General features: G+C 42.8%; 1 protein-coding gene across 11 annotated transcripts in view; it reads right to left on the bottom strand.

The window, feature by feature from the left end:
- The window catches only part of TCF12 (transcription factor 12), an 864399-nt gene extending 837841 nt beyond the window's left edge, over nt 1–26558 (bottom strand). For 5 of the 11 annotated variants that reach the window (XM_086958359.1, XM_086958362.1, XM_086958360.1 and 2 more), the window contains exons 1-3: nt 26340–26543; nt 24085–24228; nt 23191–23263 (exon numbers count right to left, since the gene is read on the bottom strand). In XM_086958359.1, coding sequence (XP_086814485.1) covers nt 23191–23263; nt 24085–24207 — 196 coding nt within the window. In that variant the 5' untranslated portion in view covers nt 24208–24228; nt 26340–26543. Of the gene's footprint in view, nt 1–23190; nt 23264–24084; nt 24229–26339 lie in introns of all 11 variants that reach the window. The other 6 variants (XM_086958361.1, XM_086958366.1, XM_086958367.1 and 3 more) reach the window with 3 other exon arrangements.
- Between the last annotated feature and the right edge of the window lie 220 nt (nt 26559–26778).

Raw genomic sequence — 26778 nt, 5'->3', positions numbered from 1 at the left:
TATTCTAGCACCCATGTACGCACCCCTGCCGGGCACCACTGTCTCCTGGTCCCATGAGGCATGATACCACTTCCTCAGGTACCCTAGGGGGCAGGATCGTGGTGGGTGGAAATGCATTGCTATGGCTCATGTAAGCATGTTACATTTTGCTCTACGCAGACTGGCATAATGAAACTAAAGACTTCAAGTGTATTCATCAGCCAACATAAACCAATCAGAAGAGTTTCATTGGCTCTCTTAATCCTGTTTGGGCTGGTAGCTGCTCTAAACTGCTTTTTTTTCCTAGGCACCATGGAAGGCACCATGATGTCCAGTTCATGGGCCGCTATGCATATAACTTGAATATGCACTGGCACTGCGCTTTATTATTTAGTCATGGCGCCCGTTTTTTTTTTTTTTTCCTGCCTCCTGACGGGTGAGGGAGGAATGGGCTTGGCGAAAACGTGTTTTATATTACAATCACAGGTAGCCCAGTGACTCCTGGGTAAAGCTGAAGTATTTCAGTGTGTCTCCTTTAAAATTCCTCCATTGTTTGCCCATGATCAGATGAGTTGTGGTTTAGCACTGAAGGCGAAATTCGAGTCCAGGTGCGATGGCCAGCTACAATCCCACTTTGTGGTCCAGCTGTAAATAAATCTTCATTATGATTGTGTTGTATTTCACAAAAGCTCTCGGGGGCAAGATAAACATATTTGTGGCAGCCTCGTTTGCATTTTGAAAATCTCTTTATGAGCCAGTATAAAAATGTTAGACGATCACACGAACGCCTGCATCCAAAGTAACCCGCTTTTCTCCTGTCCCCTTGGACATGTGTTTCCTTTATTCACTGCAGCACGAACCATGTAATGTCTTCTGGAGCAAGAAACAGCCACAGCTGAAACTGAACCGGGACACGCAGCGCCCTGGAAAAAAATAAACAGATTGGTGAACGGAGGCTAAATATATGAGGCCCTCACTTTCCTATCTTTGAGGGAGAGGCAGTGAAGCAGGGACAAAATGTCCGGATGTTTGCACTGCTAGGGTGCAGTGAAGCTGGGGGGTCGGCAGGAGGCAGCACCCACTCAGTGTCCCAAATACATTATTACTTTGATCCTAAGGTTCCCTTATGATGTTGCAGTCATTTTAAGACAAAAGGCGATGCAAATGCAGTTTTGACAGAATGTCATGAAACGGAAGATGTGCAGTGACTTTTGGTGAGATGAATGAAAGGCGGAGTGTTAGGTACAGGAATGTTGTGAGAGTTCTGAGATACTAGGTGAGAATGTGGGTTTTGTGTCTTGCTTCACGAAGAAGAAAGAACCCTCTCTGTCTTGAGGGAATCTTGATGCGTGCGCAGTCAAAGGAAGAAATGGCTATTGCTCGGTTTTCTCGGAGACACGTCAGTCCATCTAAGCGCACACAGCCACGCTCATAGAAGCCGGAGGAGTAAACAGGCAGCTATTCCGGCTGTGCGCGCTCATGTGGTGACGTAGGTACGTTCAGCCAATAATATGTCACCATCTTTTTTGCTGCCTGAAGACCTTTTTCGCGGCCCAAAAGGTCAATTTCGCGGTCATCGCGCCCTTCAGCTGATTTCGCGATTATTTTGCAAATCGCGAAATCGCGAAAAGCTGGAGGGTCTGTAAAACCATTTAAAAGGGACAAGTGGGTGGTCAGACCAAATTAGGGCAAGAGGCTCTTCTACCGACATGTTAGTGTTACAGAATACAAGATCAATAGTATGCTGCCCAGCTAGGTGTGTTGAGGCAGAAACTGTTTGCGCTAAATTCAAAGATTATAGCTTCTTTAACAACTAAGTAGCTAGCGACCTATTGAATTTTCAATATGTAGATTTAAATCGGCAAGTAAAGTGAAAACTGCATACCGCAGAGTCCGGTTGGCGAAAGCCACAGCACGGGAGTTAATAAACTCACTGGCATAGCATAGGGGAATTATATTGGCGCCCTTGCAAAAATCATCTGAAGAAACCGTGATACAAAAACACAAGGCTTCTACCTTTTTAAAGTTCACTGAAGTGAAGACTGCACATGTAAAGACCAGTTTAATGAGACCGTACCCTCTAACCCCCTTTCCTTTCTGCTCTATTCAGATGAACAGAATATGCATAGCACCTTGGAAAGGCCAACTCAACGCCAGGCATGTTGCCTAACGGCCTGACCTCGTAGCTGGGGAACCGGGTTAGAGTCACGGCAGACGCGCTCAACATCCTGTGATTCTGGGCAAATCACTTATTCGCCTGGTGCCTAACAAAAATGAAGGTGTCCGTCTGTAATGCAACTAGGGCTCATGTAAAGCGCTCTGGTACCTTCAGGTCTAGTTGGCGGTATATAAACCTCCCCCAAAAAATTGTGAAGATTCATTGAACAAGAATGGTCAAAAAAATGGATATCAACTAAGAGTCCTTCTTGATATAAAAAGCATGGCTGTGGAGTGAGAGGACATCAATTATTTCAGCCCTAAAAAGATTATGATTTAAACAAGGGTGTGGCCTGCTACTCGCCACTCCACCTTGCTCTAAAGCAAAGGCTCAGTGGGCAAAAAAGTCAATGTTAACAGGAGAGAGAGAGAGCCAAAGCAATTCAACACAGACAGCTTACTCATGCACAGATACCTTGAGGCATGCAACTGTGTAGCTCCGGGGCTGAGTAACAGTGCTGTGGATCAGGTTCTGAATCGACATGGGCAGCATGGCAGGCTGTGGAGGGACGCAGACGAGCTTGAATTTAGCATGCGTCTGCGCCACAGCCTTCTTTTAAAAGCAGTACTCCTTTAACGACTAGAACGCCCCCAAAGAAAAAATGGCACCTCCAGTCACACATACAACGCTCTCTCCTCAAAATAAATAAGTGGACCTAAGAGCCAGCTGATATATGAAAAGGGCCCTCTAGGCAGAATCTCACAACCCAACCCCTCTAAGTGCAAGCACAGGTACAGATTCAAATTCAACATTTTCCACAGCAATGCAAATACAGCTAAAGTGAATGTGAACCAAGCTTGACAGTAAAGAAAATCAGAACGCCAATAAAAACATTTAACACTTTTTTAAAGAAATCAGTAAAAGTCATTGCTAAAATCTGTCAAAATAATTCAGTCTTTATTTTACAGTTACCGATGTTTAATAATTTGGTCTCGAGGAACCTCAGGTTGTATTTTCAATGCTGGTAAAAGGCACTCTCCAATGTGTGAGACCATGTGCTTGTCATAAGTTTGAACCTCAACAAAGCCAACTAATCCTTTCGCGGTCATTTAATTAAATACAGTTAAGCATATGGGAGTACATTATGTTACAATACTCTGTATTTCATTTTCAAAATACAGGTATCTTCGACATAAGAATAATATTGCAATAGAAAATAACATTACTACTCGTATGCAATTATTTACTACAACTGAGTGACGGACATAAGGCCCTCTACTTCACCCAGTAAACTGCAGATAGCTATAAACCATAAGCAATGGGTGACTGTGAGAAAACACACACACACACACACGAAGGATGGAGAGAACAACCTCATAACTTTATCAAGACAGAGAGCTAGTTGTAGGTGTCTGAGCACCATCTTGCCTCGCTAACTCTGAAGGAAGATGTGCACCCTCCACTTTACCACAGAGAATGGAGACACATTCATGAATAGCTAAGCATGACTGCTTATCCAAGTAGAGGCATGTTGTGATGAAAGGAGCATGTCCGTCCCTAGCAGTCAGATCTAGGATTATAATATAAAGTATATGGCAATAGTTTGAAATACTGGAATACTAATCATAGGCATTTAAAAAAAAATATTAATATTGGGGTTGAATAAAAGCACAGAAAGATCTTTAGGGTTGCTCGGCTGGTCGTTTCCTAGCATACATCGGCAAATTCTCCTTTTATGATTTGTTGCTTTGATGGTGCCTTTGGAGGCTTTTACAGGGAAAGGGTGAGCATGATAAGTGATATAGTAATGATATGGTGCACAGTTGTGTGAAAGATCTTGGAACCTGGGTGTGGTGCTTGTCACTTAGGAATGTGTTTTAACTAGCCTTGAATTCTTTCTTTTCAGCGCAATTCCGAATGGGCATGTCTTATGCCCTGATGTTATAGAGGATCAACTTCCATGCTTGGCAATTAGTGGCTGATTATGGCTTATCTTAATTTGCACAACAAGGTTTGCAGCTTCAATATTGTGAGGGAACCCCAGAAATGTAAATATTTAGATGGTATGGAGTTAGGTCAGTCAGTCAAAAGGGTGCCGTCCTTAGGGATGATTATTTCCGGACTAGTGACCTGCTGAAGTGAGGCCAGAGTGTCAATGCCATCTAGGAAGGTTAGACAGTAGCCAGAAGAACCCAATATCATAGTCAACAATGACAACAGGACATTAACCTCATAGCTGCTATGGAACGTCCAGCTCCAGTGCTGGACGTTCCATTGCGCAGGTGCAATTCGAACGTTCAACGGCCGACGGCAGCAATCCCGAGGTAGTGGTGCCGTCAGCCGGTGAACGTGCGCAGCACCTAAAGGGTTAAGATAATTACTATAGCCATTTACCTGGAGATCCAAACTCTCAAATTTCCAAATTCTTTCAGCCTGGTGGATAACCTTCCTTCAAGTTGAAATTGTTCACTCAACGGTACTGTCAATATACAAGTTGCTCGTTCAGTTTTAGATTTAAAATCAACGGGACACTCCACTAGTAAAAGGTGAAGAGATGGGCAGAAATATTAATATGATAAGCCGGACTAAAGACTTGCATGTGATAGGAGGGTACCTTGATACTTAAATACAAATGTATGTGCTCATCTTAATCTGGTGCACACGGTGTTTCTGGAAGAAACGTTTGATAGTTAACCACTTCCGCGCGGATGACAAAGCCAGCTCGTCATGGGCGTTACCTGCGCTACGCGCATGACAAGTTGGCTTCGTCACGTAACCCGCGATTTTTGAAAATCCAGCGCACAGCGGGAAAACGCTGTAGCGTGCAAGCGGTTAATAAAGAGCAGATTCAAATGTCAGGTCAGTGGAGTGTAAAATATTCATTTTCATATAAGAATACCTGTGTAGTCTGCTGCTCAGTAAGTGTAAATAGTTGTATACTCATGTAATAGTTTAGACGGAGTACTTACTTATCCCTCATAATCAAAGGGGAAAAGGTAAGAAATAAATTGTCACATTATGACCAGCCGTACACCATCCTCGGTACCAAATATTAGAAAAAACTTAAGTACAATACCAACTCTTCAATAACATGAGGATTCAGCAGTTAAATGGTAAAAGGTTTTGAAATTAACTTCACCGTAAATATAGATAACAATCGTACACCTTCTTTTAAGTAAGAACATTTCGACAATAATGAATTTGTGTTTTATTTTATCCCACTAGAGACTGCCATGTTGCCTTTTAAAGAGAAACATATTTTTTATAGGTTTATTCAAGATTTATAAAATGCAAATCCTATAAAATGCGAGAAGAGGGCGGGGCTCATTAGAACGGGCCAGAGCTTGTGCGAAACTGGTGGATGGTGTGCATTACCTCAATGGGTCATCAGCTGAATCATCCCCAGCAGCCTCGCCACGGAGGTCTCAGAATGTCATATGTGGGAAAACTACCATAGAGAGGCCGAAGTGTCATGTAAGGATTTTAGTTAAATGAAGCAATGGATCTGAGTACCTTCCAGAATCCATCATTAAAGGGTGGAGATATTTAAACAATCAGTCTAGATGCATATGTAAACTGAATATTTCTAAATGAAGTTGTATCACTCAGCCACTTCATACTGTTCAAAATGTAAAACTAAACCTGGGGACTCGCTATTTTTACAGCACACTGACAAGAAATTATATACATATACATATATATATATATATATATATATATATATATATATATATATATATATATATATATATATATATATATATATATATATATATATATATATATATATATATATATATATATATATATATATATATATATATATATATATATATATATATATATATATATATATATATATATATATATATAAAATGGATTCTGTAGCCCCTAAAGGAGAAGGTATAGAAAACATGGAGGCAAATATAATTTGTATTTGTATAGATTTCACATCAGTGTGTTTTGATAAATAGATTTACTATGCTGAATTTCAAGTTGTATTTTGTTTAGATTCTAATTGTAATGTTCTAGGTTTGTAAACAGACCTGAAGAAGCGCAGTGGAGCGCGAAACACGTGCTGGCTTTGTACAGACTGCAGCTATGTTTTGACTACTTAAGAAAAAGAAATAACAAAAAGAAATTAACTAAGAAGATTTAATTGTTATTGATGTCTTATGTATGCATATCTCAGTGATGGTATTTTATATACTAATGTAAAAAAATACTGGTAGGGACCAGTATCTGAAATACGTGAAGCGCAGGGAAATTTTCCTGTAACCCACAGTGTGTTTTTTATATATTACATGAGGGTGACAACAAAAACAACTAATGGTAATCTGTGGGTGGGATGTAAAGCTACTGTATTGTAAACAAAACGTCTCATAGTGCATGCTTTGTGTAGGCGTAAACAAAAAAAGGGATCCTGACCCCTCCCCCCAGACACTGGCTGCAATAAAAGATTGAAAGTATCCCTCGTTCGAAAACTGTGTGCTTTTGTTCCATTTCCTGAAGTCACCAGAAAGACTGGAGGATATACCAAGTACCTGTGCAAACTCTGTCATCTGTAGTAAGGGCTAGTAGGGGAACCCCGGGTTCCCCTACTCGGGCTACTACGTGCCCGAGTAGGGGAACCTGGGGTTCATTGCTCTTTCTCCCAAGAGATCTGAGAAACCAGGCGATTTGGGTTTTGGCCCAGAAGAGAGCAACATACAGTTTCTACTATTCCAGATGTTGGAGTGCTACCCTATAGCAAACAATAAGAGATTATGGACGGAGCGCTGAAACTGGTCAGACACTCGCCCCCAGTCACAGATCTGGGTTGAATCCATCATCTTTCTTTAGCTCACTTCACCACCCCAGCTCAGCCTCGAAAGCAAAAATGTCCGAAAAAACAATGTGCCGCACTTTTACTTGCCCGACTCTGTTAATATGTTCCCACTATATCCTGTATCTTATGTTTACCGGTAAATAAATAAAATAAATAGCTATATGCAAATCAGTCGTGACCCTGTGCCTCATGGGAACAGTCCAGCCCGAACTGCCCTGTCTTCCCTGAGCCATGTGCTTTTGCAACAATGATTTCTGCAAGCGGATAGGAAGAGGAGCTTTTTTGTTTATTCCCACGTTTATTTCACCCTGTATACCTTTGCGGGCTGAAGATCAACTTAACATATCAACGCTACAGGACAACTCGATCTGAATCATTTTTAGAGACACAAAATAAATGGGAAAAAAACAATTCTACTGCCATCTTGCTGCAATGCTCTCCACCTTGCTAATACTAGCAACATGAGTTACAAATACAGTTCAACGCACCCATCTGCTATTTCACATGGATACTATTATTCAGCTCTAGATGTTAGAGGAAAACCTTCTTACAAAAGATTACAATATTACTGGTTGCACGTGTTGCCAGCAGTGAAATGCAGGTCCGAATAGCCTACAATCTCAGTTAAAATACAGCAGTGTCTTTAGGAAGTGCTGGAGGCAACAAGACCAGGAATGTTTCTACTTGCAGATTTGAGAGTCGAGGAAAAGAGCAACAGCAGATCTTGGAAAGTGATGGCAATTGCTTATTTCACCGAAGCCCTCGGTTGTTACTCAGGTTCCTTTTACAACAACAACTTTACACGGGCAGAGTCAAAGGTTTGGCTTAAAAAGAGGGCTCTTTAGCCTAAAATATCGTATTTGCTTCCGAGATAAATAAAAATGTCAAAGAACACAAAATCTAAATAGGGAGTCAGAATGCATTAGGAAAACAACCTTTTGTAATGCAATGGGTCTCGCTTTTACACAAGTTTGATCTATAGACATTGTAAATGAGAATGCTTTTTTATGTTTTGGTTTTTAAAACATAAATAAAATGCATTGTCAATAACACCACCAATAGCTTAAACTCTTGCAAATGAGACCTATTGTATTACGACGACACGAGTCTAAAGAAAGGTGAGCGGCCGCCATTAAAGTCACAGCGTGGTATGGGCCGCTTTTACCAAAAAAAGTCTCTGTTAAGCAGCATAGCGCATGCAGAAGTGCTGCGCTGGGCAGGGAGCCTTTTTCAAATATAAAGAACAGCGTCCATGATCGAGCACCGCGCTGTCATGAAAACTGGGTGGGTTAGGGAGAGCTTGTTGTGCCTGCAACAGCAGCTAGATTAAAGACATTAAAGATAAAACAGACCGTGTAACAACACAAGTAAAAAGTCCAGTCCTGGAAGGTTACAAACGCAAATATGGCACTACTACGAAGGGACTATTAAGCCTATTTGTATCAATAGCAATGATTTTGAAATGACAGGAGCCAATTGAAAAGAAGGGTGGAAACTGGGCGGAGCTTCAACTCCATACCCGAATATAGCATGCCTCGCAAAGCAGCACATGTGCTGCCCAGGCACAACCCGAAAAATCAGGGCACGAAGCATAAGTGCCAAGACAGGTTTTTAACAGTCGTCACACCTAGAGATTTAAAATCAACAAGCATTAGCAAAGCCAACATGTCAGGCTTACATTTTAGTTAGAAGGCAGATCGATTGACTTTTCCAATGCCAACGGAAGTGAGGAATCTCATTAAATCAAACACCGAATATCTTTGCTCAAGATGTCAACGGGCCATCCCTCAAGTCAATTAATTTTAAAGATAATATTCATTCTTTTGAAGTAAATTCCATACTTAGTGCAAATTTCATGCAACACACACTATCCTTATATATGCATTTCACAAGCACAAGGGGCCCAAAGTTACACTTTTTACTTTGAGTCAGTCGCCACTTCAAAATTCAGTGTACTAAATGCCTAATGTCCATGTGTTCCACGTATGTGATTAGGCTGGGGATCCTATTTTCAAATATATTTTTCCAATTGTGGTGGACTCCATTTATGAAGAAAGTCGATGTGTTTGGGCCAGGTACCTCTTCCGGCCTCCTCATGACCATATAAGGAGTGTGAATCCTCAAACTGCTCCCAATGGGGTGGAGGAACGGGCAACTAGGTTACATGTTCTCAAGAAGATCAGGGGGGGTCACTATGCCCAGTTGAAGCCATTCGTTATCCTTGAGGAAGGATTGATTTCGCACTAAATCAATGCAGCTGTCCTCACATAGAAGTTGGCGGCATCTCCATCAGGCAGAAATTGTATTGATTATTTTTGCATATTTTATTGTTCCAAGATTGTGGGTACCCATCTTAGAGAGCAAAAGCACTTACTAGAAAGCAGCATCTCAGTAGCAAACTGTGGCTGCAGAACTGTAACAACAGAGGGACATGGAGCGAGGGTGATGGTTGCAACAGAGCTGGCAAGGATGTCAGGGGGAACAGCATACAAGGTAGAGAGCACGAAAACGTGCACTCCCATGAAGTGCTAAAAAGTAGGCCCTAGAATAAAAACAGTAAAGTGATACAGTCATCCAATCAAAAGGATGACAAAGGTGTTGTGCTCCAGGGGAGGGGCAAACACAAGAAGAGGAAGGTTTACGAATGAAAAGGCAAGCAAGCTAATGAGACTGGTAAACAAAAGTCAATCAATGGTCAGCAACATGCTGGCTCAAAGCCCACCTAAAGTATTGGTATTGTACACAGTTGGTATTTCGGTAACAGACAACTTAGGCTGTCAGTAGGCAACACCTAAGTAGTATAATGAATGGATTGGAAAAAGCATTGCCAAGTAATGTACTGGCACACCAACTCCGGCACTGAAGTGCAATTCTTTTTAGGGGGATGTGCGTGGGATCAAGAAAAATGCTTTCACTCACAGTGCGAAAGCCAACGACTGTGGTTGGAATAATCCACATGTAGAAGATATCTAGACAAGCCAATGAATGATGTGGTCTGACCCACAGCTCCTCTATGTATGTATGTATGTATACACATGTACATTTTAGAAGGAGAGCAGGAGGAGCATTGTAGATGGGTGATCGGGTAGTCTAGAACACTGGTCACCATGAAGGTTAAGCGATGCAGATTCGGGTGTCCATTCAATTTTCCTCTGTACACTTACGTTTGGGATTTTCGGGGGGACGTGGGGGGCTCTTAGGCAGTGCTTAATTTGAGCTGGGGGTTTCCCGTGTTCAGTACCTAATTGTCAACACCAGCACTTATGGCAGTCTGCTAGTCCAATTTATAAATTGAGTGAAAGAACAGTTTTTATTAACTGAAAATGCATTTAAAAAAGTAATACCTGTCGCCCAAGCCATTATGGCTTTGGGGGACTGGAATAGTCTGAATTGTCACACTTGTAGGAGTGTAATGGTTAGCAGCTCTGTTGGTACTTTCACTGGCATGGGCAATGGGTGAATCAAGCTGCAGTAACCTCCTGACAAGCCCCCGATAGTTATTGTTTTACAAATTAAGTACTTGTCTTGGGTAACTCCTGTCCATAGAGCAGGTGAAAACGTTTTTATATAACCATGCAAAACGTACCTTGCTTACACACATTAAACTTGAAAAATGTAAGGAATAGAGGAAATACTGGGAAACTGATTTTGCCTGTTGAAACTAACGCAATATACATCTTGACAGATTATTAATGCCCTGATGAAGTTGAATGGAATAAAACACTGTGGCTGTGTTGTTTTTAAACATGTTTGGAATCAAATAAAGATATAAGAAACATCTACTACGACTGTCAAGACTATACTTACAATTTTAGGGGACTCTCCTGTTGATTGATATTTATTAGGGTGAACCCCAATTTAATTGTTTTGTGTTCTCGCTTAGGAAGCAGCAGGTGGTGCTGCACAGGAGTGTACACCAATCACTAATAGGGAATAGATTTGGAAGTGCTTCATTGGCTATTTGGACTACAGATGTGTACCTACATATGTGTATTGCTTTGTATAGATGTGTATAGTAATTCCCTTTTTAAAGATACTAGCAGCCCGCCCCAGCGTTGCCTGGGGCTGGGGGCAGCATTTGAGGCTTGCGCGAACTTCGGCCCCCTCCCGCCCGTGTCCCGGAGATCCTTACCTCAGCCGCCGGTCCCGCTCCAGGCGCCCCGCCTGCACAGGCTGCCACTCTCCAGGCGCCCCGCCCGCACAGGCTGCCACTCTCCAGGCGCCCCGCCCGCACAGGCCGCCACTTCGCACAGCAGCAAGCAGGGTCGCGGCAGACCTCCCAGAAGGTCACGATCTTCGGCGCCATTTCCGGAAGTGTTGCCAGGGAGCGCAAACGCAAATGATGTCATCACGCAGACGTCGCGCCCGGCGCTACTTGCAAGGGACTACTTTATTTTTATTTCAAAAATTTTTAAACAACGTATATTTTTTATTTTTAATAGCCTATGTCCTTCTGCTTGCCCTGAGGTTTTCAACGATGTCTTGGGTGTTTTGATTGGTGGTGTACTTTTCGAGTTTACCTGGTTCAAAGGTTTGTGTTCTCTCTTTATAATAGTAGTATAGATAGATACTCGTTAGTTCTGCTTAAAAACGTACATATTACTTATAGTTACATTATGTATGTTTAACATGTTTATAAGTGATCATATACATAAGAACGTCTTTTATCATAACTATTTAGCTACAATTGCTTCACTATTGAATTACAGGAAAACAATTTTTTTTTTAAAGTACAACACTTGAAAGTCTGAGTTTATGCAACTTGAATCTACATGTATTACCTTCCTTATGCACATATACCTTGCATGAACTTATGTATTTTTATATGTATTACTTTGTTTCTAATTGAGCACAGCTATACCTCAACTTTGCTTTTAATTAAGCATATCTATACCTCTCTCAATATATCCACTTCTATTCTTCCATCCCAAACCCCATACCACTACTATGATCCCCAAAATAACCCATTCTAAACTATTCCCTTCTCTACCCCTCAATGCATCATCATCTACCACTTTTACTATTCAGATATCCCAAACAAGTCTTTCTAAACCCTTCCCTTTGACTCTTCCCCCTCCACCTCCCTGTTACTCATTCCAAACCTCCTCCTACTGCTATGAACTCCGAAAATGGAGGGGAAAAAAGCTTTCTAGACCCTTCCCCTTTCTATCCCCCCACTATTCCTTTTCAATCCAAATAACAGACTAACACATCCATCCCTCAAATTAATTTCATATTTGCTTATGCTAATTCCTCACATTATCCTGTTTTTGGGTTCCGGGGTAGCATGCTGCTCACCTAAAAGAGCTTCCTCACCGCATCAGGGATAGCAAACGCTACCTAAATGCAAACGTTTTCCTTCTTCCATCTCTCCACTACCCTTGTCAATCCAAATAACAGACTAACATCCACCGCTCAAATGAATTTCATATTTCACTATACTAATTCACTACTAATCCTTTATGGGTTCCAGAGTAGCGTGCTAATCGCCGAAACAGTCCTTTGACACCTCCTAAGAGGTAGTAAGCACTATATAAATGCAATTACAATATAAATTATTCTGCCATCGGATAGTAGCCTAAACATTGAACCTCGTAAAGTATGATCAGGGTTACTGGAATTATGTAGCAGGAGAGGACCAAATGATGTAGCAAATTGACTAACTCATTAGAACCAGTCTCAAAGTTACTGAAATTTGCCCAGACAACCTTCACAAAGGGCCTTCCACTGTGCTGCAATACTTTGCTGCATTTTTATTAACTTTTTATCTGTTTGAGCTATTTAAAAAACTATTTTAACAAATCTGCAATTTATGCAGCAGATGACGAATTTTGTGGCAAAGGCAGGCAATCCATATTCATGTAGGAAAAACGTCACTGTGGCAGAGTATAATGCGGACCTTTTCAACCTACTTTCTACAACAGCAACTTATCGGAATTTTGCATTTGAACCTACTTTTGATTCACCCTACAATTCTTAAAAATGCATATACAGGTCCATATCTCCCTATTAGAATACAAAATATTTTAAAAGACTTGATAAAAGTTCTTTCTGGAATTAAATGTGCTGGTTGTTCCGATTAGATATACCAACATAATACAAAAGTATTACATCCAACAATATCAAAGCAAACTTCAACAGGAACTTAATAAATCCTTGGACTTCACATTCCTGAATTCTTGCCAGCACACATCTATACATATATGATTTACTGCAACTTTAGTAGAATATAGAAACAACATCACCAAACACTTGTACCTATCAGCCCTAAGCACTGGTGGTGCTCCTGTTCTGCATACGCCTCAACACTTTACAGATAGTAAGATAAATTATGACCTGGGTGGGTCGTGCTGATAGTAAGATAAATGATGGCCTGGGTGGGTCGTGCTGATGGTGCTGTCAAAGAAGTGTTGGCAGGTATCCCCATCTTGGTTCAAACCAACAGTATCCAGCTGCACTAGTGCACCTCTAGGCTTTAAGCACCCCTAACTTTACATCCATGATCTGACCAGCGGTGTGTCTGCTCTCAATCTCAAGAGGTGGGGCAGCGCAGGAGAAATACTTGCGGCCTTGTTCCTCTGCTCCGGTCCCGATCCTTCCCTCTGGGACGTACTGCTGCACACTCAACAGGCTCCCAGATGGCAATCCAGAGTCTGCTCTTATGTTGGAAATTATTCCCAGCATGACAGAAGAGCTTGGTCTTGGTGCTCAACAGGGCTTGGGAGCCTGTGTCAGTTCTCCACCCAGAGCTGTGCAAAACAGCTTGGGTTGGAGAAATACCAAGTGCGCATGCCGGTTTGGCCATGGTAAGGGAGCCTGCCAAACCAACATGCGCACTTAGCAGAGCACATCACTCCTGCTCCTTGCTCCAGAATATTGTTGCAATGGCTTCTATTGATTATTCATGTATCATCAGGTTGCTAGCCTTATGTAGGGCACTTGTAGGTCTGACAAAGACGCTGACTCAAAAGATCATGTAATGGCTAATTTCACAAGTGCTGTGACTAACTCACTTGAAATTCTCAAGAGTTTGGGCCATATTTTATGAGTGCTTAGCTCTAAACCTCCTCTCATTTGGTCCAAGTCATGATTGAGACTGGCAAAATACTCCACCTCTGCGAGACATTGCCTTGTAAATATCAAGGTCTTGTGGCAGGAAAGGGTAAATGTTCATGCTGTGGATGCTGCCTTCTCACGGTCGTACCTCAGCTTTGTTAGATTACATATGGTGGAGTCAGGCAAATCAGTGTCAGAGGTTAGAATGTTGCCCTTAGAAAGCCCTACCACCTCATAACAGGATCTTCTGCACAGATTTCAATCTTTCTGCATCATGTAGTTGTTAATCTGGGATTCAAGGAGCTTTTGGTGTTCTAATGTAATTTTCAAGGAGCGAAGAGTGGGGGTATATCTCTCCGACTCACGTGGTTCTGTTAACCTCAAGAGAGAGTATCTTGGATGGCATGGTGTATTGCCATTCACAGCTGTACCTGGAGTATATATAAGCCATGCTGCAAATGTGCATGGCTCAATCCTTGTGACGGACTACCACTACCGCCATTTTTTTATGTTGACCTCTGAGTGACATCTGCAGGTCTACAGAGCTTTAGGTATCCAGAACGCTTTTTATGCCCATGTTTAACCTTTGGGAGTGTTTAATTGAGGTTTGTGGGTCCATAGCTGGTGCAAATCTCCATGAATTATAATTGGAACATGGAAAAGAGCAGAGACGCTATAGCCCTAACTCCTCAGTGGTATATTTTTTGCAAGTGCTTCTAATTCAAGTACTGAACTTAAGTGCTAAAATGTTCTAAAATGGATGTCATGAAAATTGCACTGGTTAATGCTGAATGCATTCATTCTTGTTACATCAGAGTGAAATTACCAACCAAAATTCAACACAAACTGGATTAAGGAACAGAAAATGTCAAAGTCTTCATTACATTTCTAAAGAGAACCCAGTCATCATCTTGATCTCCTCGGTGTCTGGAACTCCACCCATAGAAAACTAGCCTGTACACTTACTCTATCTGGGGAGGCTATCCTCATCCTCCATCTCGTGTCGTGCCAATCACTTATCCCTCTTTGCTTTTGTAATTAATCCTATGCCCCAACCTGGAGTGTGAACACCAGAAGGCTTTCAGTCTAGCACTTTCAATATTTGTATCTGTTTCCTATATCTTTTTCTTACATTAGTCTCCTTCTCTGTACATCTCCTCTTGAGGAGTACAGCCTGTTTGCTTTGATCTCCGTTATTGCATTTCTGCAAACTGCCCACAACTCATTTACACCATCACAACCTATCTTTCTCTGAAACTCCTACCACTGCAACCTATTACAATCTCATTCAGCACCCCCATTATCCACATACCCCGCCACCAATGATCACAAATAACTCTTATTCATTTAATCCACTACAAAGAAACTGGAGTGAATGCATGGAATGGTTATTTTAAAAACACAAAACTGATCTCAATAACCAACAATGTTGGACAAACCACTAACTTTGGGTTCCATAGCAGAGTGCTGCCCAGCTAAAAGCGCTTCAATTCCTCGTCAGGGGTGGCAAGTGTTATATAAATGCAATTTATACTTACAAATACTTATGACCTTCCCAGTCAATGGATGACCGCAAACCACTCACGACACTGCTTTTGGTAATGAAACCAAACGTGCATTTATGAACAAGACCATTTGTAGAGATCCTAGAGGGCTGTGATGTACTAGTCTCTCTTTTCATTAAATATAAACTCGGTCCAGAAATATCTAAAAGAATTACTGCTATGTAATCGCTCAAACGCCACCAGGCCGACCAATTGTGTCGGGTGCGATTCCGCACTAGAACCGGTCTCCAAATACATTGATTTTTTCTTAAAGCCTTTTTTACCGCAAGTAAAGTCATATCTCAGGGACACAACTGATTTTATCGTTAAGATAGAAGGACAATCATTTAATGAAGCCACACAAATGATGGTGACCCTTGACGTCGCTTCACTCTATACCCAAATCCCTCAAGATGAGGCGTTGCAGGTCTTAGAATTATACCTTGATCAACGAGAGAGACCGCACAGGGTACCCACCTCATTTATCCTATCATTGGCTGAGATCACGTTACGCAGTAACTATTTTAAGTTTGAAAATGCGTTTTTTGTGCAAATAAAAGGCATCGCCATGGGTTGTCCATACGCACCTGAGATGGCAATACTCTACATGGCACAATATGAACAAAGATTTGTTTACCTCAATAATCCATTTGCTTGCCAGATAAATCAATGGTTAAGATACATTGACGACGTCTGGCTCCTGTGGCAGGGGAGCCGGACCGAACTCGACCAGTTCTACAATTGGCTTAACTCAAGGCACATTGACATCAGTTTCTCAATAGAGTCTAGCAAAAGCAAAATGACTTTCCTCGACATCACAGTAGGCGTGCACGAAGACATCCTTACAACAACCTTACACAAAAAAGCAACTGATAGGAATACCATCCTCCATTATAAAAGCTTGCATCCACAGTGCTTGAAGGAAAATCTTCCCTTTGGTCAAATGCTAGGAATAAGGCGAAACTGCACAAATGTTGCAGACTTTGAACAACATGCATCTCATTTTTGTGCGGAAATGGCGAAAAGGGGTTACCCCAAAAAACTCCTCAAACATTCAAAAAAACATGCAAGATTTATCCCGAGGGAGAATCTCCTTCAGAAAAAAAGAAAAAAGTGAACTCAATGAATTAGTGTGTGTCACAACGTATGGATCACACACAAATCAGTTTAAACCTATCATTCTTAAGAATTGGCATTTATTGGAGGATTTGGAACATCCTTTAAAAAAACCATCTTCGCCATGCGCAAAAATAGGAGTATTGGGCAACAACTGGTAAAAGCAGACAGCTACATTTCAAAACAAAAAAGTGATTTGATAACACAGTGGAACCTCAAACCAATATGCGGGCACCGTAAGTGTGGCAACTGTGTTTCATGTTCTAACTCAATAGAAGGAAATTTGTTTGACCATGACAGGGTCAAATGGAAGCATGATATGTTCACTAATTGTAGGACTAAGAATGTCGTCTATGCCGTGGTATGTCCCTGCAACAGAGTGTACATTGGCAAAACTTGCCAAGCTGTGAATGTGTGGATCACGCAACACCGCTCAAGAATAAAGAAAAAAGTCGTCTCCGCACCCATGGTTGAACATTTCACGAGTCACAACCATGGTGAAAATGACTTTAAGTGGACTGTTTTGACATGGGTTGATCCCAAACATCAATCACAAAACATTGAGGCTGCCCTTTTGCGCAAAGAAGCGAATCTCATCATGAGATTTAACAGCATAAATAACGGGTTGAATGTGTTAAGTGAAGTCAATAGATTATAATCCCTTAAATAATCCCAGTGTCGTCTTTTTTAAAATTTGGTCCCTTTTTTGTAAACTACATATCCCAGAATCCACAGGCCCATGATAGTGGGTTGTTGTGATTGGTGCCTGGTATCATGTGACTCCAGGTGGAAGTTTTCAAGAAATCCATCCGCGGACGCTTTCCGCTGCTCCACATCGCCGCTGGAATCGAAACGCTCTAGATGAGTGATTACTGGTAAGACCCTGCCCCGCGATGGCAACATAGAAGCAATTGCTGCCTGCACATCGGGCAAACTAACTGACTTTCTTTCGCTGGTTTGTTTCAGGATGTAACGCTGGCTAATTGAAACAAGCCTTCCCTTTGTTACCTAAAAAATATAGACACCACGTCAAGGGCCCACCAAACGGTAAGACGCCCAGCGGGTCTATAGTAAGCTAGAACCCGGAAGCACACGTGTAGATGAGCATGTCATATACCAAACAACATCGCTAATTATGCGTTACTTTTTTCAGGAAACTTGACGAAACCGATTGCTTGTAAACAGATTACAATTATACACAAGTAAGCCCCTTTAAGTTTCTCCTTCTTGGGGGGTGGTTTTTGTTACAAAACAGCCCCCACATTAAGAGCGATTCATTTTCCTTTTTGTAGATTCTGACAAGGGACTGGACATTGGGACACAAACTAAATTCAACTGCTTTGGCGCCTCTCGATTTCTTGGTGCGGATGCACCTGATTTGAAGGTAAAACCAACCCTTCCTTTATCTTAAGTGGCAGCCCTAAACCATTATGTTAAAACTTATGACTACAACCCCGCTCTCCTGCAGGTTGACATCCACGGTTTGATGACATTCCGACTAAGAGATTTCAAGACCAAAAATCCATTGGTCATTCAAGGTATGCTGCATCCTTTGATGCGTTAAATTTACAAGCAATCTTGCTCTCTATGAGAGAGAAATTCTATTATTCCCTCTTTTTTCTTTAAACAGTACCTGCGGATATAATTCCCCGCCCTGATGAGAATCCGATGATTAAGACATTAGGATTCGAAACGCGTCGGCATTAAGTCACTTCTGTTTTTTGTGGAAATAATTAACTTTGTCTCCATTCCTGTTGTGAAAATGCATGAACTTCAGTTATATGGTTACAGGAATGTGGGGTAGTAATGAATAAGGGTTACACCCCGGAAATTCTATACACAAATTGATGACATTTGTTTTTTGCGTAGTGTTTGTGTAGCAACCTTTCTATTTCATGTGACAATTTTTTTGAATGCACATTTATTTTGTATGCTCTATTTCGTTTCTACACATTAATTGAAAAAATATTCTTCTTTTGCTTGTTCTTTTGCAAACAATTATGCTTGGCTCATTATGGGGCTTGATGTGAAGTTGATAATGTATCTTCCTGCCTTCAGATGCTAAACATACAACTGAAAAAGTAAATGACAAATTAAATGTCTGGGTGAACTAATCAATTGTGGTTTTCCCTTGTTTTGGCATTAAGTGCTTGTTTGAAATTATCCATAGAGGCATAGGTAAACTACCCCCTTTTTGACAATGTAATCGCAGCATTCTCGGATTCTCTCTTTCTCAACTTCATTTTTTTACACCATTAAAAAAAAACAAGCATTTGCAATGCAACAAGTCTCGCATTTGCTAGAGTTTGAGATATTGGCATTGTAAATTGCCTTTTATTTATGTGTTTTGAAAACCAACAAGGGTTTCATAAACACGCATCTTGTACTTATAGTCCTTGCTTACGATACACGCACTTTGTACTTATAGTCTTTGCTTACGAGAAGCACGGCTGGTAGCAAAAGAGGCACAGTTACTGCCAGTCTGGCTTCTCGTAAGCAATGACTACAAGTACAAAGTGCGTGTTTACGCACCGGTTGCAGGTTTTTGACACGCCAATATTTTAAACTCTAGCAATATTCTATGACATGCTGCGTGGGGTGTTGCTGAATATCTTATCGAAATATATATCCTAACGATCTTTCTATCTAGACAGACATATACACACTTCTTTTATCCCTATTCTGTTTCTCTGGGAATTCTTTTTTTTTTTTTTTTTTTTACACTAGAAGTGGGTGAGCCACTGGAAGCTCGAGCAGGAGGCCTACTGGCTCAGCTCGCAATCCTCTTGGACCCTGGAGAACATAAGCTGAATTTTAATGTTGCTTCTGCCTTCTACCTACACTCTCTAACCACACATTTGATGTAACACAGGAGTGAGAAACGAATACCCATCTACTGGCAAAATAGCACAGCATGAAACCAGAAAACCTGGCTTCCTCAGATGACCTCTTCTATATCCTAAGGAAATATTTTAGTTCATGGAATCAGCTTTTTACATTATTACCTTTTGCCTTCAAAAATCGGGAGACTCCCATTTGAATCGTGTCTTTTGGATTGTACGTGTTAGGCTTACATACACTGATGTACAGGCGAGCTGATATGCAACTTTAACAGAGGTTTTCAATTTATGAAAAAGACTAACTGAAGTCTATTTTTATTAAGCTCTGAAATGTTGTTACGTCTGTATGCCATTAAAGCAAATGCCACTACTAAACACGGTTCAGAATCGATATAAAACAAGGTGGATTACTGCCTTTTTTTTAACATGCTAGAATATCTAGTTTTTAATATCATGCTACCATATCCTAGCAAGAAAAAGAAAAACGAACATGAAGAAAGTAAGTTCATATCTTAGTATATGTCAACTATTAACGCCACACATTTTTGCCTTGAAAATATATCCATCATCAAGGTACCTCCGCATGGAGGTATGAACCATAAACCTACACTCCATTATATACTTATCATGGTGCTATTTTGAGGGTCGATGTTTTTGGCTACAATATTATGGCGGCTCAGCATTAAAACCTAATATTATGGCATCATACTTTTTTAACTAAACGTGCATCAAAACTCCAAAGTGAACCAACGAGACCTGTTAATTTTGGGATCACAACATCAAAACAGCGGGCCAAATGTCTGTCTAGGTTAAATGAACAGCTGGAAACAAATTATTGGAACTAAATTCCATGAAGTTCGCCTTTTTCAGGCAGGATCCTTAGTTATAAAAACAATTGAGCATAAAAGTTAAGCTTTATCCTTGATGTGGCTGTTTACACGTATTTCGAAGAATGAAATAACAAATTACATTATACTGATACGATTTTGATGAAAACAGACCCACTGTTCACTTTTCTCAGTGGAAAAATGAGGTAAATATCCCCCAGTTAACATTGTAATGTTCATTTTACTGCTCAGTAATGGCGGCGAGAGACGATCAACTCCTGACAATCACTGAGGTGCCATCACTGTATAGTGTACTCATGCTACACCCGTGCCTACCTTCAACAAATTCACACAAAGATCCAAGCACACAAGTTGCAGCGCAGTCACTAAAACAGCAGTAGGTTTTCCACAACACGTCAACACAGGGAATAATTGCAGTCAGTAAGTAGTATGCAATACAGTGAATTACTGCTGCCCTACAACACTTCCAAGGCAGCATATGGTTGTTGCATGGAAAAACAATGTAGTGATGTGCATACAATATGGTCTACACAGTTAAAGTGACCTTGCATTTCTTAAAACTTAGAGGTCTAAATATTTGAAATAGTATTCAAGTTCAACACTTGAGAACTCCTTCTAGGGGATACATCCAAAAGTTACCTAAATACACCTGCTCTGCTCAGGAGCAGCTTCTCGAAAGGGGTTTTATTTTCCTCTGATGACTCCTCAAAGCTGCAGAGATCTGTGCCTTTAAACTAGTCTTGGGATTCCATTTTCCTCGACCCATGTCAATTTAAATACAGCCAAACCTAAATATTCACCAAGATGGACAACAATGGATGTGGTGATGAAAGATCTCATTAGCTGTGCATGGGAAGTATTTGGTTGCATGCCTCACATTCTTAAAAATAGTCTTATTAATTAATTTAAAGCAGAACGCATCTCTCTGCTGTTGTCTTGCAATGTGTAACGCTGATATGTGCTCGAGACAAGAGGGCCTTGTTATTCATGGCTCTAAATAGACTGTGCAGGAAATTACAAGCTCTTCATGGCAAAGTGGGCTCAGGGGAAGCGCGCACTGGGGAGCTGCCATGAGATGAAAATATTTGTTCACCGCTCTCGGGATCCAACTAGTAAGCAGATCGCACGTGATCCACTGTATTCAAGAAACAAAACCTGGAATCCAGTTCACCTGGGATGTTTCTATTAAGGCTGATAGGAAAAAAAGTACTCAACTATAAAAGAAACCCTGCTAAATAAAATAAAAAATAATAAGTGTGTAGGTACGAAGACAAAAAGTTTGATAAAAAATTGACAGCAAGAGTATAAATACCAATAGGTGAACTAGTTTACCCACAAAAAAACTCCACAAATGAAACAGAGAAGAAAGAAAAATATGACGATCTAGACTTGTTAAGTAATAAAACAACGTTTCACTGGGTACTTAAGAGAATTGGGGGATTGTCCTTAAATAACATAAAAATATTTCTGAAGTGTTGCATTATCAAGGATGGAGTTATAAACAGAGCAGCGGCAAAGGAACCTCTGGGTGAGAAGCAGTCACTGCAACCCAAGTATAGATAGCCAGTCCCTTCCATGCCAAGGTGCTGGAGGCCCATTTTTCGAGCTATAGCTTAAGAACAGGTAGAACAAATGATTAACCATGTACTTATGTTACTCCTACTTAGCAGGGTTGTACAGCAGCAGCGCACACTGGTATAAGTGCATCTTTCGGAAAAACACAGCAAAACAACTGTACACAACAGGTCGACGGTACAACATGAAAGAATATGATGGAAAAGAAGATCCGGGCAACTTCACAGGATTAGGGCGCAATGCTTAACCTTTAAGACACGAGGGCGGGAAGGGTAAACAGACCAGAGGTGATGCAGAATATATGTAGTTTAACTTCCAGCCATTTGTACAAACTCTTAAAAATATTTTGTGAAAATCTAGAAAACGATACCGAGCACGCTTTTGGAACCACAAGAGCAGCAAACACCAATGTGGAGCAAGTGGGTTTTGCAAATGGAGAAAATCATGCCCACCACTAGTAGAAATTGTCTGCCTATATCAACACGTGATCTGACTCCAATGCCATCGAGATGCAACATAACAAGAAATAAATCAATGAATGCACAGTGCATGGGTGGATGATTTGAGCTCGCTTGTTTGCTTGTCTTTTTGAGCATGCCCTTAGCACCAGATACCCCCTGGGGACATGTACGTGTGCACAGTACAAAAGAAGGCAGTTTGTGCTCAGCCCCAAACAGGCACTATTGCTAAAACTGGAGCAAATGCTATTAAATCGTCCTGAAGATCTGATCATGCCAACTACTACTAAAATATATACTTTTTTAGAGTACATTTCAGCCAATCCGGCGGTAAAACAAACGTGTAAAGTTATAACTAAGCCTACAAATAAGGCATTTACCAAAAACCAAGTACAGCTGAGAATATCCCACCAACATTAATAAAATGACTGAAAAATGCAGTGCATGCACAACATAGAATGAATAAAAGCATGCATATGCTTTGCAAACTGAAAAAAACAATGTATTTGTATGTGCAAGCACTGTGTTCCAGAAACCAACGAAGATATTACGCAGAATAAGATCCTCCACCATGAAATGAACAGCGGTAGCCCTGCATTGGCCATCACATCTGGACAAACAGGAGGAAGCAGCCAAACGACACGCATCCACATAGAAACATGCTCTCTGTGACAACATGTTACGAAGTTGGCCCCAAAACGTATGACGGTGCGGGAATACGGTCCATATTACCAGCTAACGTTCATGAGTATTCCCTAAGGTTAGGAAGAGTACGGTCTGCGTCTTACCTGCCCCGCTGAACTGGCTGCTCCCCAGGGTAGTGGGTCTTGTTTTCCCACTGTTGACAGGCGGGGAAAACATCTGTAAAACCCCAAATAACACGTTTTTAAAAGTTATGCAGACCTCGATTAAAGGCAGAGTTAAGCGTTCACTTAAAATGTAGATTCGTAAATTAATTGTGGGGGGACATTTTTTTTTTTAATTACAAAAAAAGTGCGATTCCCCCAAACATCATGAGATTACCACAGACTGAGGAATGCCCTCGACACCTCTTGCCATGACGATGCTGCGCCATCAGAAACAAAGTGTGCATACAGTGAGCATGACCCAACAGGAACACCACGACGTTCAATGTTTTCTTTACAGGTGTCTATATTTAGTGTGACGATTATGCAGGAAAATACGCATACGCTGCCACACTTAATGACAGAAAATTAAATATGTTCAGGTGTTGCTGCAAAACGGGGTCATGTTATAAACGAAAACACAAATATGACAGGCAGCCCTTATAATGCCGATGCGTTATTCGAGACATCTACAGCAGTAAAATACATTTATTGTGCTCAGCCTTCTCAACAGAGGCGCCGCAGCTGCAGACTGCCTTGTCGCCTGCTAGATTTGGTCGGTTTTAAGCACTAGCATGAAAACAGAAAGAAAAAATAACGATACACCGCTTCGAGCACCTTAAGGAGTGAGAAGGCGCTATATAATTTTCAATACAATAAAAAGGGCGATTTAACACAAGTTAGCCAATGAGATTATTTTATCTTGGGGTCAGACGGTCCTCCCCCAGCCCTCCCTTCTAAACCGATTGACCCCGGCAGTGCTAAAGGCATTAAAGTGTTGCAGTCTAGACATGAGAGGGGAGGCCGGGGCAGGCCCCGCCGGGGTGCTCGCTTTACCGTGCAGGAGAAGCCATAAGCAGAAGACCTCGAAGAAGGATAGCGTACCGCACTGAAGTCCAGCAGGTCACTCAACTCCTTGTCCGTCCCGATGGCGGCCATCCGCTGCTGCTGGGAGTTCATGTCAGCCACTCCGCGAGGACCCTGCAGACAGCAAGCGAGAGGGGGACACTTAGGGAGCTCGCGGGCACCGCCTGCGCACTGTAGCTCAACACAGACTGAGGCACCGGCGACACACCCCCCACCCGGCCCCAGCGGACGCTCTGCACGCGGCGGCGGCGGCACAGAGGGGCACTCACCCGCGCTGCCATCCTGCGCCTCTCGTTCCTTCCGCCTGTGCCCGCACAGACACTTTAATGCATCCGCCACCCCATTCCATTCCCCAGTTGCAACCAGGCGCACGGGGAGGGGGGCACAGCGCACCTCATATCTTCCACTCACAACACAGCCGGAGGCTGATCATTCATCCTGTATTATACACGCTTGAACCACAGGTGAACGGCGAACGGAAAGGCTGCTCCTGGGCGCTGCACTCAGATGGTGTAAACGGCTCTAAATATTCTTGAATACACACAAAAAGGGCAGTCTGTTGCCTGTCAGAAATGCACCCGCGTGCATCGAGGGAACACTACTTCTTCGATATACCAATTCACTATTTTGCAACATCACAGTACACTCTCGCCCTACAGTAACCCCAACCCTACCTAGCGGCACAGAGGTCAACGCGGGGCTCGGATCAGTGTGTACAAACTCTAGCCACCCTCTTCGAAAGCATTCTTTGTATGCGAAGAGAGATACACAGATCTGTCCTTCGACAAGCACTGCCCTCGAGTGTGACGCTCGCTGTTCCATTTTACGAGAAAGGACAAAACGAAAGTGATTTCAAATCGGATCTGAATGGACTAGACTTAGTCCCTATGCAAGGTTTATTGAGAACCACGTGTGCCCCCGAGTAGCACTGCACACCTTCCCTGGCAACCACTCGCGTGCACGTGAAAGCAAGGCAATATCCGAGGCATGGTGGGCGTCACAGACCTACCCTGAACAGAGCCCGCGATTCGTGGCCCCTGCTCAAAGGGACAGCATCCGAGCAACGCCTGCCCGCTTTGACGAAAGTGACATTATTAATCCCTGGGTCCCAAGACAACAAGACATTCACTTAACATAACCCCCTCTCCCCCAAACAAATCCATCATCACAAATATTTACTGCTAAGGGCAATAAAAAGCCAATGACTCCCATATTTTTTTTTAAACGGACGTAAAGTTGTGTTTTTAAAAACTTGCAATTCAAATAAATACTTTTCTAAATCAATGTTACGATGCTGTATAAGCGTTAACACGCGCGGGGGGCGTGGCCATTAATCATCTATACAGAAATCGAGCATCTTGCAGTTATGGCCAGTATATAACGTTGCAGCTCAGTGGCGAGTCTGCCTGAAGTTTAACTCAAGCTCACTTATTCGGGGACCTGTAGGAGAGTGGGGGGGTCATCACGTGCCAGTGCGCATGGGCCACCGGCCGCCAATAAACAAACAGTGCTGTGCATTGTGAAGGGGATGCAGCAGCAGCAGCTCGGAGTGCAGCGGCACCAGACAGCTGCCCGCTGCAGTCCGAGGCTCGCTCACTACCCCGGGCTCGGCTCTGGAAGGATAGGACGGGTGCACGGCCTCCAACTTTACACTCTGCGCTTCTGAAAACAATACCGGAGCCTGCGAGTTTCCCTCCAGCTCCCCTAGTCCCACCTACCACTTCCTGTCAGTGCCGTGGGGAGGGGGCAGCCGGCCAGCCTCCCTGCCTCACCATCAATAAAACGAATACCCGAGGGTTTGGGAAACGTACCAAAGCGGACGAAAAAAAAGTGGCCCAGCCCGGGGCAGCGAACAATAGGGATGCGGGGATAGGCAGGCACCGGCCGCGGGAGAGAGCCGGAGGGCGCCGGGGGGACCTGCTCCTGCTACCCATGGCAATAATCCGAGGCCCGGACTAAGCTCGGGCTCCCCACCAGCTCAACTTTCACGACCTGCCTCCCTTCACTACGGAGCCCCTCCAAGGTACGAGCTGCCCTCTCCCAAAACACAGAGATAAATTGCCAGTGCTGAGGCACAATACACACAGCCAGGGCACACAGCCTCCCCAGCACACCAGCCATCCCGTCCTGCAGCCAGACCAGACTCAGCCGCCCCCTCTCCGCCAGGAGCAGCACACTCTGACATCACAACTTGTCCCCCTGCAGCAGCAGCCCCCTGCCTTTACCTTTTTCCCGTTTTAACATCCAACAAGGCGGGTGAAGTTTGTCCGAGGGTCGCCTCGGGTGACCCTGCTGCCCACGGTCCGCCTGGGGGGCGCGCCGCCGCTGGGAATCCGGGTTTATCCCTTGAATTTTCCCCCGAACGTAACTTGTGGGTCTCCCTCAGGCAGACATATTTGCAAGAACGGGCCGCAGCACCACGTTCAGGCCCTGCTCGGTATCCCTCCGCCTTGGAAAAAAAAGAGAGGCTTGGTGGGGCTGGCAGAGTTAACCCTTGGGTGGCGGGGCTGCCCGAGAGCCGGGAGGAGCCGAGCCCACTGGCTGGAAGCAGGAGGCAGGGAGGGGGCGGTGTGTGTAGCGCTCTGCCCTCTCCTCATCCCAGGCGCATTCCCTCCAGACCTGGGCGAGCTGCAGCTGTTCGAGGTGGGAGAAGCCGACTGCTGC

Source organism: Lissotriton vulgaris, chromosome 2_1, assembly GCF_964263255.1.
Source record: "Lissotriton vulgaris chromosome 2_1, aLisVul1.2, whole genome shotgun sequence".
Taxonomy (NCBI): Eukaryota; Metazoa; Chordata; class Amphibia; order Caudata; family Salamandridae; genus Lissotriton; species Lissotriton vulgaris.
Note: the sequence above shows the minus strand (reverse complement) of the source record. Positions and strands in the feature narration are given on the sequence as shown.